We start from the raw sequence: 14711 nt of genomic DNA on the forward strand, positions 1-14711 counted from the left end.
TTCACCTTGCCTGCCTAAGGCACCTTATTTGTCTAATAAAGAGCTGAATGGCAATAGCTAGGTAGGAGAAAGGAGAGGCAGGGATGGCAGGGAGAAAGAATAAATAGAAGGAGAAATCTAGGCTCAGTAGAAGAAGGAAGAATGAGAGGAAGGAGAGAGAATGAGAGACACCAGCCAAACACAGAGAAGCAGTGAAAGCAAGATAAACAGAAATAAGAAAGGTAATAAGCCCTGAGGTAAAAGGTAGATAGAGAGAAACCAGTATTTAAGTTAAAAGAGCTAGCCAGAAATATACCTAAGCTAGGCTGAGTATTCAAAACTAACAATAAGTCTCGGTGTCATGATTTGGGAGCTGCTTGGTGGCCTAAAAGAAAAAAGCCTGGTACACTGATACTCATCACTTTCAACTTTATCCAAGTATCCTCGAGCCAAAGTTTGTCCTCTGAATTGATTTTCCTTCCAGCAATGACCAAAGCTTTGGCAATCAGGCATCTACCTCCATGTCCCATTGGTAAAAACCCACTGGGCTTGTTCTGGTGGTGCATGCTTTTAATTGCAGCATTCAGTAGGCAGAGGCAAGTATATCACTGTGAGATGGAGGCCTTCATGAGCCATACAACACAAACTAAATAAATTTATAAACACAACCTGATCTATAATTAAAATATATTTAAAAAGTTTTTGTTAGCTCTTCTAAAAGCAATTTAAAAATAGTTCAAACCTTAAAAGAACACTGTATCTATCAGACTTCTCTACAGAAATGGAATTAAGTCAGCTTTAAAGTAGTGACAACAGCAGAATGGCCAGAGACCTAGGAAACTGGTCATTCCCAGGTCCTTAAGGCTGGGGCCTCAGCACTCAGGGTCAGTTAGTGAGTGGGTGGAGGGTTGGTGGGTGGTGGGTGGGTGGATGGGCTTCAGCAGTCCCAATCTGGAGAAAGGAGCCTAGAAGTTTCCTGAGCCACCGTGTTTCCCTAGCCACAATGAAAAATTGGAAACACTAGATCTGATAACCTTAAAATAAACACCAATAGCAATAGGGCACATGAGTAGGTGGCAAGAGGGATGGACAAGTGAACAAAAGGCAAGATGCTTTTATTCTACCACGCCCTTTTTGTCTGGACCAGCAGGTGCCACCTATAAGTGGGGTGGATCTTCCCATATCAATCAAGAAGATCAGTACAGTTCTCCCAGTGAGCATACCCATGCAGGGGTTTCTAATTTGTGGCAAGTTGACATTAAAACCAACCATCCCAGACTTACAAGAAAGTAATACTAGAAAATAATCACCAAAGGGAAAAAATAAACATACACAAAACAGAAATAATAAAAATTCAATAGAAATACCCATTAAATGAGTTAGTTTATGGCCCAGTGGGTAAAAGCACTTTGCAAGCATGAAGACCTAAGTTTGAATCCTTAACACTCATGTAAAGCTGGGAATGGTTTCAACTATGCTGCAACCATGCCCATACACCAAGCACTATTGGGAGTGCACAGAAGTGAACTGATGGGTTTTGCTGGCTGCCAGATTAGCTCGTGGTTCAATAAGAGACACTTTCTCGAGAGAATAAGTCAGAGAGCCATAAAGTAGGTCACCCATTGTTATTACTACTCCAGCCTCAGTATGAACATGAACACACATGCACATGCATGTTTATATATACACACACAAACATATACAACACATGGTCTTACACAACATACATATGTTTTAAAATGGTTTTTGTTCATGAAAAAAAAAACAAACAAACAAACCCATGCAAGGTGGCCAGAACCAGGCATATGAGAACAGTGCAAAAATACCAATATTCTCAAAAAGTCATTTTCAATTAACCACAATTGTTTGAAAAAATGCATTTATGCATATTGGCATGTTACAAATTAATTTTAGTTCACCACATGAATCTGACACAATTTACAATACAAGTACAAACATGTATTTGACCTGATGCAAAAACGACATCACCTATTAAACTATAGATTGCTGCTTTAAGAAACCTTATGACACCATTTCATGATAGTGTACTTTCTACAGCTGTTTGACTTTCAAATGTGGGTCTAATTGGTCTTCGTCCCATGGGTATAAGATGTCATCCTATCTCATGCATTTGGCTTATGCTTATTTTGTAAAGCAAAATTCAGAAATAAAAGTCCAGAATTAGCTACCAGGCTGGAGAGATTGCTCAATGGTTAAGAACATTCGCTGCACAAAGGACTTGTGCTCAGTTCCCAGTATCTACATGGCTGCTCACAAATCTGTAACTCCAGTTCCAGAGCTCCCAAGGCCCTCTTCATGGTAGCACAGACACTACACACATGTGGCACACATTCATACTTGCAGGTGAAACACTCATACATATGAAATAAAACAAATAAGTCTAAATTTTTAAAAATCTGTATTTAAGGCTATTCTATGGTAGGTTCTTTCATGTCTGTGAAATGGTAGTAATGGGAGGCTTTCCAATATAGCCTACATACAAAGAGTTTCTCTTTAGTATTATGCATATGGGTAATTTGTCTGCATGTATGTCTATGTATCACAAGCATACAGGAGCCACAAGCATTCTGAGTGTCCTCAGAAGAGGATGCTGGATCCCTTGGAACTGGAATTAGATACAGTTGTAGGCTTCCATGTGGTTGCTAGGAATCAAACCTAAGACCTTTGGAAGAGCAGCCAGGGCTTTTAACTACTAAGCCATTTCTAGTCCCCTCTAGCTAACTCCCACATATCTGGGGGTTGGGGAGATCAGGGAAGAAATGAAGACTTTCTACATTGCAAGTATGAATGATGTTTCTCTGTAGTGTAATCTTTGTCATGTTTTTTTTCCATGATGTGGAACTATAACAACACCTGCACTCATAGGGCTTTCTCTAGTGTGAATTTGTTCATGGACTTGAAGAAAACTTTTAATACGAAAACCATTTTTAAAGGGTTCCCCTCCATTATAGCTGTTTCAAGTTTTTTTTTTTTAATCAGTTTGATAGGAAATTTTACACATTTCACACACTGGTAGCAAAAAGTCTCACTTTTCTCCAGGGTGAGTTTGTTTATGTGAACACAAACCAGCCATTTAAGAAGTGTAAATATTGCTTACAAACTAGGGATTTATGCCAGTGAGAATGACTATCTTCATAAAAGATATTAAATAAAGGCTTTACTATATTGTTTGCATGCATAGGGTTTCTATTCAGTGTTGAGTTCTTTCATGTTTCTTCAGGTGACTAAGCGATCTAAAGCCTTTCCCACATGTCTTACATTCATGGGGTTTCTCTCCACTGTGCATCAATGCATGATACTGAAGAGAACTCAAATGAGTGAATGTTTTACCACATTGCTTACACACACAAGGTTTCTCTCCAGTGTGAATCAATTTATGTTTCCGCAAAGCACTCTCAGAACCCAAAACTTTCTCACACTGTGAACACACATATGGGTTTTCTCCACTGTGTATCTTTTCATGACTTCGAAAAGTAGTAGCACAGATAAATCCCTTCCCACATTGTTTGCACATATAGGGTTTGACACCACTGTGACTTATTTCATGTCTTCTTAATTGGTTCAAAGACAAGAAGGCTTTTGAACACTGCTTACACACATAGGGCTTCTCACCAGTGTGAATTCTTTCATGTATTTGTAGGGAACCAAGACGAGTGAAGGCTTTCCCACATTGCTTACAAACATAGGGATTCACACCACTATGAATTACTTTATGTTTTTGAAATTGAGTCCAAAGCATGAAGGCATTCCCACACTCCTTACACACATAAGGTTTTTCCCCAGTGTGAGTTCGTTCATGGACTTGAAGATAAGTAGAAGTAATGAACCCTTTCCCACATTGCTTACATACAAAGGGTTTCTCTCCAGTGTGGATTCTGGTATGTCTTTGAAGGGAAGCAGAACGAGAAAAACTTTTGCCACACTGATTACATGCATAGGGCTTCTCTCCAGTGTGGATTATTTTATGCCTTAAAAGAGAATTGAAACGAGTAAAGGTTTTCCCACACAGTTGGCATGCATGAGAACTTGTGCCAGTGTGAATTCTTTCATGTCTAATAAGAGAACTGGAATGAGCAAAGGTTTTCCCACATTGCTTACATGTATAGGGCTTCTCACCAGTGTGGATCCTTTCATGTACTTGGAGGGAGCTGGGAAAAGGGAAGGCTTTCCCACACTGCTTACATACAAAGGGTCTCTTAGCATGGTAATGTTTTTCATGCCCCTTCAAAGACCCTAGAGAAGAAAGGGTTTTCCCACACTGCTTACACTCATGGTGTTTTTCTTTAGAAGGAGTAATTTGATGATTTTGATTAAGTCTTAAGTCTTCATTAGACTGATTATTTTTATTAGATTTCTCTGCAGTGTCAATACTTGTATGTGTCTGCAAAGATGGGGGAGAGCTGGAGGTGTCCTCAAATTCCTTATTATTATGCAACTCTGGTCCATGTTTCTGAACTTCATTTGATTTCTGCCCTGGCCTAGGTTTTAGTCGCACAGTTAGAGCTAAATGGCCAATGACTACATTTACAAACCCATTTCTTTTACATATATGTACTCCTGGATAAAATTTAGGGTTCAGTGTGCCCTCTGTAGAGAAGTTAAAGATTTCTGCACACTCATGATCTTCTTTACAGTCATGGAGTTTCTCCACCAGTTGACATCTGTAAGAAATGAAAAGTGAACTGCTAAAGGTTTGATTAGGAATAATTTACCAGTAGAAATACTGGTTCTATGTATCATAAGAATTTTGAGCATGTTTTGACTGAAGGTCATGCAGCATGGCTTGAAAATAGCTATAATATAATAAAAGCAATGGTATAATAAACACAATGAGAAGTTATATTGTTTCCATGTTTGCAAACATTGAATGTATATATCACATTTAAATACACATTTCAGTGCTGAATACTGTGCATAATTTGATACATAATACTGATGATGAAAGTCATGTTGAATTTTTAACTGCTTAAATGTTGCAGTAGTTTGGATGAAAATAGTTCCCATAGACTCAATGGGAGTAGTACTATTATTGGAGTAGGTGTGGCTATGTTGAAGGAAGTGTGTCACTGGAGATGGGTTTTGAGGTTTCAGATGCTCAGTTCAGGCCCAGTGTGTCTCCTTCCCCTGACTGTGGATCCAGGTGTAGAACTTTCCGCTACTTCTCTAGCATGCTTCCCACCATGACTATAATTGATTAAACCTCTGGACCTGTAAGCCAGACCCAATTAAATGTTTTCCTTTATAAGTTGCCATGGTCATGGAATTTCTTCACAGCAATAAAAACCCTAAGACAAATATCTATATTGGTTTTATTTATTTATTTATTTATTTATTTATTTATTATTTTTGAGACAGAGTTTCTCTGTGTAATAGTCCTGGCTGTCCTGGAACTCACTTTATAGACCAGGCTGTCTTCGAAGTTACAGAGATCTGCCTGCCTCTGCCTCCCAGGTGCTGGGATTAAAGGAGTGCACCACAACTGCCTATATGTGTTACCTCAACTATTAGTTCCAGTCTAAAAGAGTATCTTATTTTTGTTTCATATGCACCTCATACTCAAGATTGTAGATAAACTAATATTTCATTTTCCATAATGTATATTGTGTAAAGTTTGTACATGTCAAGTATGACAAAGTATCACGATACTCTAGTTGTTTCCAATGCTTGAATATCTGAGATGTTTTTACTGATGTTATGAAACATATTATCAGTTTTGGAGACAATTTCCTAAGATATATTTGCATCTTTTACCTCTTTGTAAAATGTCCTATGGCACCATAAACTTTGAGGAACCTGAATTACCTTAGTTTCCTCCCAGAATTTTGGTATTCATTTTCAGTCTTTTGGTGTTTCCTTATGTTTCCTAAAATACAGATTAAGATGAATCATTAGGAGTCATGATATTACAGTAAAAACATTAGCTGATTCCAACTAAATTCATGGTATAAAGTAGCCCCATATCACAAATTCACCCCCCCCCCTTCAGGGCAGAGTGTGAACACAGTCTCCCACTACCACAAATTATACAGCCAACTTTTCCAAATTTGAGGAAATTGCAGGAGTCAGCATATGACAAATGGAATGAATGAGCCTCACTCAGGGAAAGTCACCCTCCTGATCATGGTGTCCCCCTACTAGATAAGTATACTCAAATATTTCTTTACAATATTTCATTTCATGCAGCAGCAATGATGAACCAGAAGCACTTTGTTTGATTGACCTATTATAAGAATGATGATGTACTTACCTATAGAGACCACGTTTCTCAGTATTTCCTTCATCACATCTTTGTAGAGCTCCTTTTGGGATAGATTCAGCATAGCCCACTCCTCCATGGTGAAGTGCACAGCCACATCCTCAAAGGTCACTGACTCCTAAAAGTACACACGTATATTTCCACAGGGATAAACCTCATAGTACCAGCTATCTAGACTTCCACAAGAAGTTATTGTGACACTGTGTTCCATATACATTCAAGTTGTTTGGCCATCACACTCTTATTGTGCATACACACTAATTCTCTAATACAGTAATTCTGACAGTAGATTGGAAAGTTGGATAAAGTATCAGCAGAACAGGACCATCTTTGCCCTCATAAGTTCTGCTAACTTCTCTTTGTTCACTGGGTCACTGTGACAACATTTATAACAAATGTTGATTGTCTAATGTCCCAAAGAAAGCCCAATATTACCTGTCCCAAGACTACATATTCTTACAGATACTGAAGGAAAAAATCCATTTCTCTTGGTATCTGGGACCCTTGGTTGAGAGGAACTTGTCCTTATTTAACTGTATGGCTTTCCTAAACATTTGATGCCAACCATATGTGACTTTCATATCACTGTTTTCTCTCAGAGTCCACATCACATTTCCATGTGATTATCAGAGAGAAAGTATTTGGCTAGACTCAGTATGTTTTCTGAATGATGAATCATTAAGAAGCTGGTTCAGAGGTGTGGTATCTTGAACAAGATTGGCTCATACAGGTGAATGTTTTGTAATTAGGGAGTGGCTTGAGAATGATTAAGAGGTGTGGCCTTGTTGGAAGAAATGTTTTGGGGTGGACTTTGAGGTTTCAAAGCCCCTGCCAGATGGAGTCTCTCTTCTCTCTCTCCCTCTCCCCTCCCCCATGGCATCCAGCCGGCCACTCAGGATGTAGCACTCAGATACCGCTTCAGCTCCACACCTGCCACCATGCTCCCTACCATGATGGAAATGAACTAACCCTCTGGAACTGTAAGCAAACCCCCAACTAAGTGTTGTCTTTTATAAGAATGGCCATGGTCAGGGTGTTTCTTCACAGAAATAGATCAGTGACTTCGATAAGTGGATATTATATAATAATACTTCTCACAACTTGTTAGGGACTTGAATATATCCTCTGTGATTTACTATTAAAAGAAAACACTTAGATGTGTGTATCTGCTTTCTCATAGAACATTTTAAATAGTAGTCTGGTAAGACTTGTGATGTAAGGCCAGAGAGATGGCTCAGCAGTTAAGAGCACTGGCTGCTCTTCCAGAGGACCTGAGTTCAATATCCCAGCAACCACATGGTGATTCACAACTGTGCAACTCCAGTTCCAGGGAACCAGACCCTATCTTCTGATCTCTGCAGGCACCAGGCACACACATGGGTATATACTCAGGCAAAACAACCATATACATAAAATAAAAAGAAATAAGCATTTTAAGTCTTTTTTTTTTTTTAAGACCTGAAGGTACATACTGATTTTCAACTTGATAGGATCAATACTCTTGCTATGTATGTCTGGGATTATCTTGATTACATTTTAGGCAGAAGGACTTAACCTGTATGTGGGATGATGCACCATTCACAGGGCTGAGGAAAGTGAATTCAGAGGTAGCTAAGCCATCGAATTTATTGCCCTCTGCTTCCTGACTGCAGATACAATGTGAGCAGCTGCCTTCAATTCTTGTCATGCTTACCCCAAGATGATAAGACTACAACCTTAAACTAAATCCAAAACAAACCCCTGCTCTCTTAAATTCCCTTCTCTGGAATTTTGTCACAGCAACAATATAAGAACTTATACAGGACTGATTGAGTAATTCATTTTCTAATAAATTAATATTATAATTTTTATCGGAAACACAAATGGACAGTGAAAAAGTAGCACATGTTCCTAGAAACAGCTCTTACCACCATATGACTCCTCATAGACATGCATGAAATTCTATAATTACTAAAATCATGATGGTGTCAGTGTGGCTCTGCCTGGGGGGAACAAATAAAAGGATCTGGTGATATTTAATCTGGGTTTGGGGAGATGACACAAGTTTTTACTAAAAGGAAGAAGTTCAGAGCAAAGAGGTATAAACAAATCTGTCTGGTCTCTTTTCTGTGATCAGTTCTTACTTGAGTTTTTAGTCTGTAAGGTGGTTAAAGATTCCTATTGGTGGGGCTGGAGTGACAGCTTGGTGCTCTTCCAGAGGACCAGGGTTTGCTTCCCAGCACAAATATGTCAGCTCACAACTGTCTATAACTCCAGTTCCAGGGGAATCATTCCCCTTCTGGCTTTCAAGGGGACCAGGCATATACATGGTACATGTACATACAATTGGGCAAAAGACAATACACATAAAATAAAAAATAAATCTTAAAAAAAGGAAAACTCTTTTTGTTTCCTAGAATCAACTGGTTCTCAGGTGGGACCTCATGTGGGACCAAAAATCTAAGACAGCTACAGTGTTAAGACAATAGCAGTCTCTGTGCTTTCAACCTTCCCAAAGGAAAAGAGATGGATACCGAACTAGACAGACATACTGCAGATTTCTTCTGTTTTTTTCTTCCTTACAGGCCAAACTTAAGAGTTCATATTTTTAAACAAACACTTTCTGTCTGTTATAAGAGGACTTAAATCTTTTTGTTTTTTGTTTGTTTTGAGAAAGGGTTTCTCTGTGGAGTCCGGACTGTCCTGGAACTTGCACTGTAGTCCAGGCTGGCCTCAAACTCAAAGAGATCCACCTGCCTCTACCTTTCAAGCGATGGGATTAAAGGTGTTCACTGCCACTGCCTGGCTGAGATTTAAATCTTTAACATACTTGCTAATTAAAGTTGGTTGAAAAGATAAATGAATAAATAAGTTAATTAATTAATCATGTATCTTAAAGATGATTAACATTTTAGAAGCATATCAGAAGGAGCTTCTAGGTTTTCATTGAAGTATGAAGTTGTGAGGCATGGGGCAGTGGCTTAGCAATTAAGAGCACTGGTCTTACAGAAACCCTGAGCTCATTTTCTAGCATTCACATCAGGTGATTCACAACTGTCACTACTCTATAGGCAGTGGACCTGGAAGAATGCGGCTGATAAATGAGAACTCCTGAAGGCTCATGCAATGGCCAACTTTATTTAGAGCACCAGACACTCATACTCTGAGGGTTAAGAGAAGTCACAGGAATAAAGTGCACAATCACAAGGGCAGCCACACGTGGCAGACAAGACACATGTGGCAAAATGTATTTTTCCATAGAGACATATAAACAAATAACAGTACCCACTTATAATGAATACTCTGAAGTAAACTCATTCCTGTCTGCTATACCTGGGAAGGGCACAAGAAGACATCCAAAGAATAGTTTTGTAGTTTTGAAGAACCTAAGGTCACAAGGCTTGTTTTCTTGGAGTTTTCTCACAAACACTCAGAAATCTCCTCACAGACTGCATTCTAGAACAGTGTTCTGACAACCACCACCTGTAATTCCAGTTCCAGGGCACCTAATGTCATCTTCTAGAGTCCATAAGCACCTATACTCACAAGTGCACACTTACACTAATAAGGTAAAATAAAATACAACTTTAAAAATAAGTTATTTTTTTAAGAAAAATGTTTTCTAAATTCTGTAAGACAAAAAGGAATCCCCAAGTTTAAAAAAAAAAGTATTTAAAGTTATAGCAATGTGACATAATTTGGGAAGAAGAGGAACTGCTGCTGGGTGGTGCACACTCCTTTAATCCCAGTTCTGGAGAGGCAGAAGCAGGCAGATCTCTTGAGTTCGAAGCCAGCCTGATCTACAGAGTGAGTTCCAGGACAGCCAGGGCTACACAGAGAAACCCTATCTCAAAAAATATAGTGAAATAAATAAATAAATGCAGTATAAAATTTTCAGAGAGTGTTTATCCACACTAGAACAAACTTGACTGATATCCTTAGCTCTGGGAAATAATATATTGATCTGGACACACTGGCTACTCAGAGGAACCCAGAATAAGGCTTTCCAAAGTCACACATTTAGACTAACAGTTAACACTTGAACTGTTTGAGATATAAAATGCTTACCTAGGCACATTTTCCTTATGTTTGTCTCCTTCCTCTAGGCATGTGATCATTGACACACTGCTAGCCTGAGGCAGTACACACCAGTCCTTGACTAATCCTAAAATCAGGCTGACCTCAAAGAAAACTGTTCTAATCTAGGAGCTAACTGTGGCACCCTCTAGCGCATCAGGCTCTACTATGTTTTGTGCACTCTTGTGTAAGAGCAGCCTAACCATCCGGAAGCTTGTGGGTCCAACACTTAGGGCTTTCTCCTATCACAATACTTCATTCATTCATAGTTTACTTCTATCAGAACTTTGCATTTTCAAACAATATTTAGAAACAAACAAAATACAATAACAATTATGATAGAGGCCAGCCACCCCATGCATGCGGATCTTCCTTTCTGTATACCGGACAACGTCAAGAGGACTTGGGATTCATTGTCAGCCCTAAGAACACTTGGCCTATGGGAACAGGACAGGGAATTTGGAGGAAGGATTCCCTTGAATCTGTGTCCCAGTTAGCTTTAACTGTCAACTTGACACAGTCTACAATCATCTGAGACTCTCAATTGAGAAATTATTTGAATCAAATTAGTATGTAGACCTGTCTGTGGAGGATTGTCTGGATAGTTCATTGTAGGGCCCAGTCTACTCGGAAAAGCACTTCTCTAGGCTGGTGGTCCTGAGCAGTACAAGGAAGCTTTTTAAGCATGAGTTTATTAATGAGCCAGCAAGTAGCATCCCTCCATGATTTCTGCTTCAAGTTCTTGCTTGAGTCTCTCCTTGAAATTCCTTCAATGAAGGACTCTGACCTGGGCAGATGAGCCAAATAAAGCCTTTCCTCCATTATGCTGCTTTCAGAGTATTTTATTCCAGCAACAGAATGAAACCAGAACTGTGAAAGGCTCTTTGGAAAAGCCGGTGCCACTGAGATGAAAGAGACACGGGACGATGAAAAGAGGATGGCTGCTCGGAGCTAATTTATGCTGTAGACAACAATGTTGACCTGATTTACTCGGATTTTAAGCAGAAGACCCTAGAAAAGGCAAACAGCCACTATCGGCCAGCACACCAGGAAGCACAAAGTCAACACATCAATAAACAAGTCCCGAAAACACACCAGATTTTATCAGACAACACCAGACGCACTTGCTTATTATCAACAACACTATACACAACCCCCTCACCCGAGCCTATAAAAGGAGCACCCTAAGAACAAAGTGTGCGCGAGCGACAGTGATTACAGGCTCGGCTGTCAAGAGCTGGGAAACAACCACGGGCAAGGACCCTTGCCTTTGTCCTCGGGTTTTCAGCGCTGTCTGTCCCGCAGGATTGATTGATGAGACTCGGTCCACAACAGACCTTTCTTTGTCCCCGCACTAGCTCAATGCCGGGACCTCAAGAAAGCCTTGTGGGTTCCCAAACCTTTCTCACACTTAGCCAGTCCGCAACCTGCACATTGGTTTCTTTTTGTGTGAAATGTTAATATATGATTTAATATGAGTGATTAAGATTAGAATAAAAGAGCTGCGCTGACCAGGGTCTGCGAGTAAGCAAAATCGGGCTTACTTGGAAAACCGCAGCCAAAGAAAAAGAATTTATTGGTTATTTAATAAATTGTGACAGTTTAAAAAGAGACATGTCCCTGTATGTTTGTGACATAACACGCACAGGACTCGGGGGTCACCATACTTCTTTTTTCCTCTGGTGTACGATCTCCCCGCCTGCATACCCAGTCCCCACCAACCTCCGCCGGCACCGCCCAGTCTGCGGAGCACAGCTGCGCCCGCGGCACTAAGCACTCAGCACCGGACAGGATAGCGGCCCTGGCTGCCGGCCCAGTTCCACCCAGAAGGATCCCCGCCCCAAGGCTCATCCGAGCCAGACTAGACTCATCCGCAGACTAGAGCTGCACCCCACTCCCACACCCGGCAGCACTAACCATTTCCAGCGACACGGTGTCCGGGTATCCTCTTGTGGTTCCTGCTGTCAGTGGAGGGGAGGCCAAAAGGGATGAGAAAAACCTGGAGAGTCCCTCCACAGTCGTAAGGACCCAGATCCCAAATATGGCAGGGACCAAAAGGGACGTCTCAGTGATACATTGTGGCCATCTTCCTAATGCCTGATTTCTCACTGGATATGCATCCCGAAACAACTTGCCTGGTTGGCCATCAAGCCACAGACCCGCCTCCTAAAGCTTAAGTGACAGAAGGAGCACACCCACCTAGCAGAGATTCAAATTAGGAATTCTAGGCACAAACCTGCCCAGCTAGCCCAGCTTACTCCCCAGATCCACCCTGACTCCACTAGGCCAAAACCACAGCCTGCCCTGGCTTTCCTGACCGGGCATTAGCTCAGCCAGCAATTCTTGTTTCCTCCTTTTTCCAAGAGGGTTACAGATGTGCTCAGGGGATTCTAATCTATGGGAACAACCCATTTCGCCATATAAGACAAAAGGCTGACCAGGTCTTGTTGGGATAAGAGAAAGAAAGAGACCGATTTTATCATACTTCAGAAATTGGAATGCCACAAATTTCTCTACCTACCCATACGCAGTAACAGAAAACATACATACACATGAACACAATTATTGAAGGCATAGAGAAAGGGAAATTTATAGACAGAAAGAGGCCAAACATACTAGCAAAGTTCCCATACTTTAACAATGACCAAGAGGTTAAGTTGGCCCAATGACTTTTGATGTCTTCTACAAGCACAGTATTACCTGACTCAGTCTTGAGAGATAACAGGTACTACACAATTCAGCCCATCCCTTCAGATATATGCGATGGTCAGATTGTTCCTGGTGGCTGTCACAAAACTTGAGGTCATAGTCAATCCAAAGCCAGGTTCAGCCACCCTACCTTGTGAAGAAAGTTAAAGCATGCAAATTAATAGTAAAAAGCAGGGCAGATTTATGCAATATGGCTACATTGGAAGGAGGAACAAAAAGATCTAGCCCCGCCACCCCAATCAGTCCATCTTGGAATTATTAAAGTGAGATTCAAGTTTAAATAAAAGGTGAGGGTACATTGAGCAGTCCAGGATGAGGCATGATCCCATATCACTCAACTGTTAATCATCTCTGCGAGGTTGTCAATCTCTTTCTTGGAGGAGGGAAGCACTTTGGAGAGAAAATCTCCAACTCTGGCTGGCCCAGGCCTTTTTTCTACCAGCATAAGATTCTTAGAGAAATTCCAATGTCTTGGGGGGAGGGTTGTTTGTTTTGTTTTGTTTTTGAGACAAGGTTTTTCTGTGTAGCTTTGGAGCCTGTCCTGGAACTTGCTTTGAAGAGCAGGCTGGCCTTGAACTCAGAGATCCACCTGCCCCACCTCCTGAGTGCTGGGATTAAAGGCTGGGGCTCACTGTTTTAATACAAAGCTAAAGCATCTCTTTAGAAAATATTCAGTTCTGCCAAGTTAGTGACAGGGACAAAGAGGTGATCTTGCACTTGAAGGAGCAAGTGTTGTTAATGAGTGACATCAGGGAAGTAAGGGCTATGCCATGCAAAGTCCTTGTTAGTTTTTGCCTGAGGAGCTTGGTAATTTCTTTTGTGGAAGTGCTAGGTTTTGGCTAGGGGTTAATCTGTCCACATTTTCTTGCATTATTTCAGAAACTGCAGGCTCCCTACCAACAATATGTCTGTGACTCTCTGACTCTCTAACTGGTTCTCTGGTACCCAAACGCTAGGAAGGAAGTACTAAATCCTAAAGACAAAGCAACTCCCTTCATCCTGGTTCTCACAGCTGATTCTGAGATACCTGATGCTGCAAGGTGTAGTTTAACAGCTAGGCTGGGTTTGTAATCAAACTCCCTAGGTGTCTGGATTAGAGAATGACAGACCAAGGAAGAGAACTAAATCTTGTGGTCTCAAAGAACAATCTTTGTTTAAGTGTCCTCTATCATATCAAAACAGTGGGGATTACTGAATCACACCAGGCTACTTGTCAGTTTCCCTCAACTCCTTTGAGGAACAGACTCACAGAATCACAGTTGGGTGCTTGCCAAACAAGCCTTAGTAGCAATGAGAATTACAGCATCAGCATTAAGGGTAGAGAGAGGCAGCTGCAGAAGGGTGTGGCCTCAGCAATATCTAGCCATGTCTAACAACATGGGCCTTACATAAAGGTCTGTGAGATGACTAAATTTCCCACTCAATTGCTATAAAAGACTTCTACCAGTGTTGGGGATTTAGTTCAATGGTAGAGCATTTGCCTATCCTGCACAAACACACAGCCCTGGGTTCAGTCCTTAACTGGGGGTGGGGAGAGAGACAAAAATAACAAAAAGGCACTGGGGAGATGGCTCAGCAGTTAAAAGCACTCTGCCTTTCCAGAGGACCTGAGTTCAATTCCCAGTATTCACATGGCAGATTACAACTGTCTGTGACTCCCAAGACCTGACACCCTCATATAGACATGCAT

The 14711-nt window shown here is 40.8% G+C and overlaps 1 protein-coding gene and 1 non-coding gene across 2 annotated transcripts; both read right to left on the bottom strand.

Moving 5' to 3' along the window:
* Positions 1 to 3023: 3023 nt before the first annotated feature.
* On the bottom strand, positions 3024 to 12409 carry LOC127216712 (zinc finger protein 791). The gene is made up of 4 exons (XM_051177531.1): positions 12230 to 12409; positions 6248 to 6374; positions 5803 to 5863; positions 3024 to 4661 (listed from the first exon to the last, which is right to left on the bottom strand). Exons 1-4 carry the CDS (start codon positions 12230 to 12232, stop codon positions 3191 to 3193), a joined length of 1662 nt encoding a protein of 553 aa, XP_051033488.1. The 5' UTR covers positions 12233 to 12409; the 3' UTR covers positions 3024 to 3190.
* LOC127216817 (U1 spliceosomal RNA) lies at positions 5984 to 6146 on the bottom strand. Its single transcript, XR_007834044.1, has one exon. It is a non-coding gene; the product is annotated as a U1 spliceosomal RNA (small nuclear RNA).
* Positions 12410 to 14711: the final 2302 nt, after the last annotated feature.

This window comes from Phodopus roborovskii, unplaced genomic scaffold (assembly GCF_943737965.1).
Source record: "Phodopus roborovskii unplaced genomic scaffold, PHOROB, whole genome shotgun sequence".
Taxonomy (NCBI): Eukaryota; Metazoa; Chordata; class Mammalia; order Rodentia; family Cricetidae; genus Phodopus; species Phodopus roborovskii.

Excerpts from the sequence above, each read along its gene's own strand:
- LOC127216712 (XM_051177531.1), bottom strand. Across the intron at positions 5,864-6,247 it reads GAGAAACGTGGTCTCTATAG|GAAACATAAGGAAACACCAA; the intron begins GTAAGTACATCA and ends TCTGTATTTTAG. Across the intron at positions 4,662-5,802 it reads AATTCTGGGAGGAAACTAAG|ATGTCAACTGGTGGAGAAAC; the intron begins GTAATTCAGGTT and ends CATTTCTTACAG.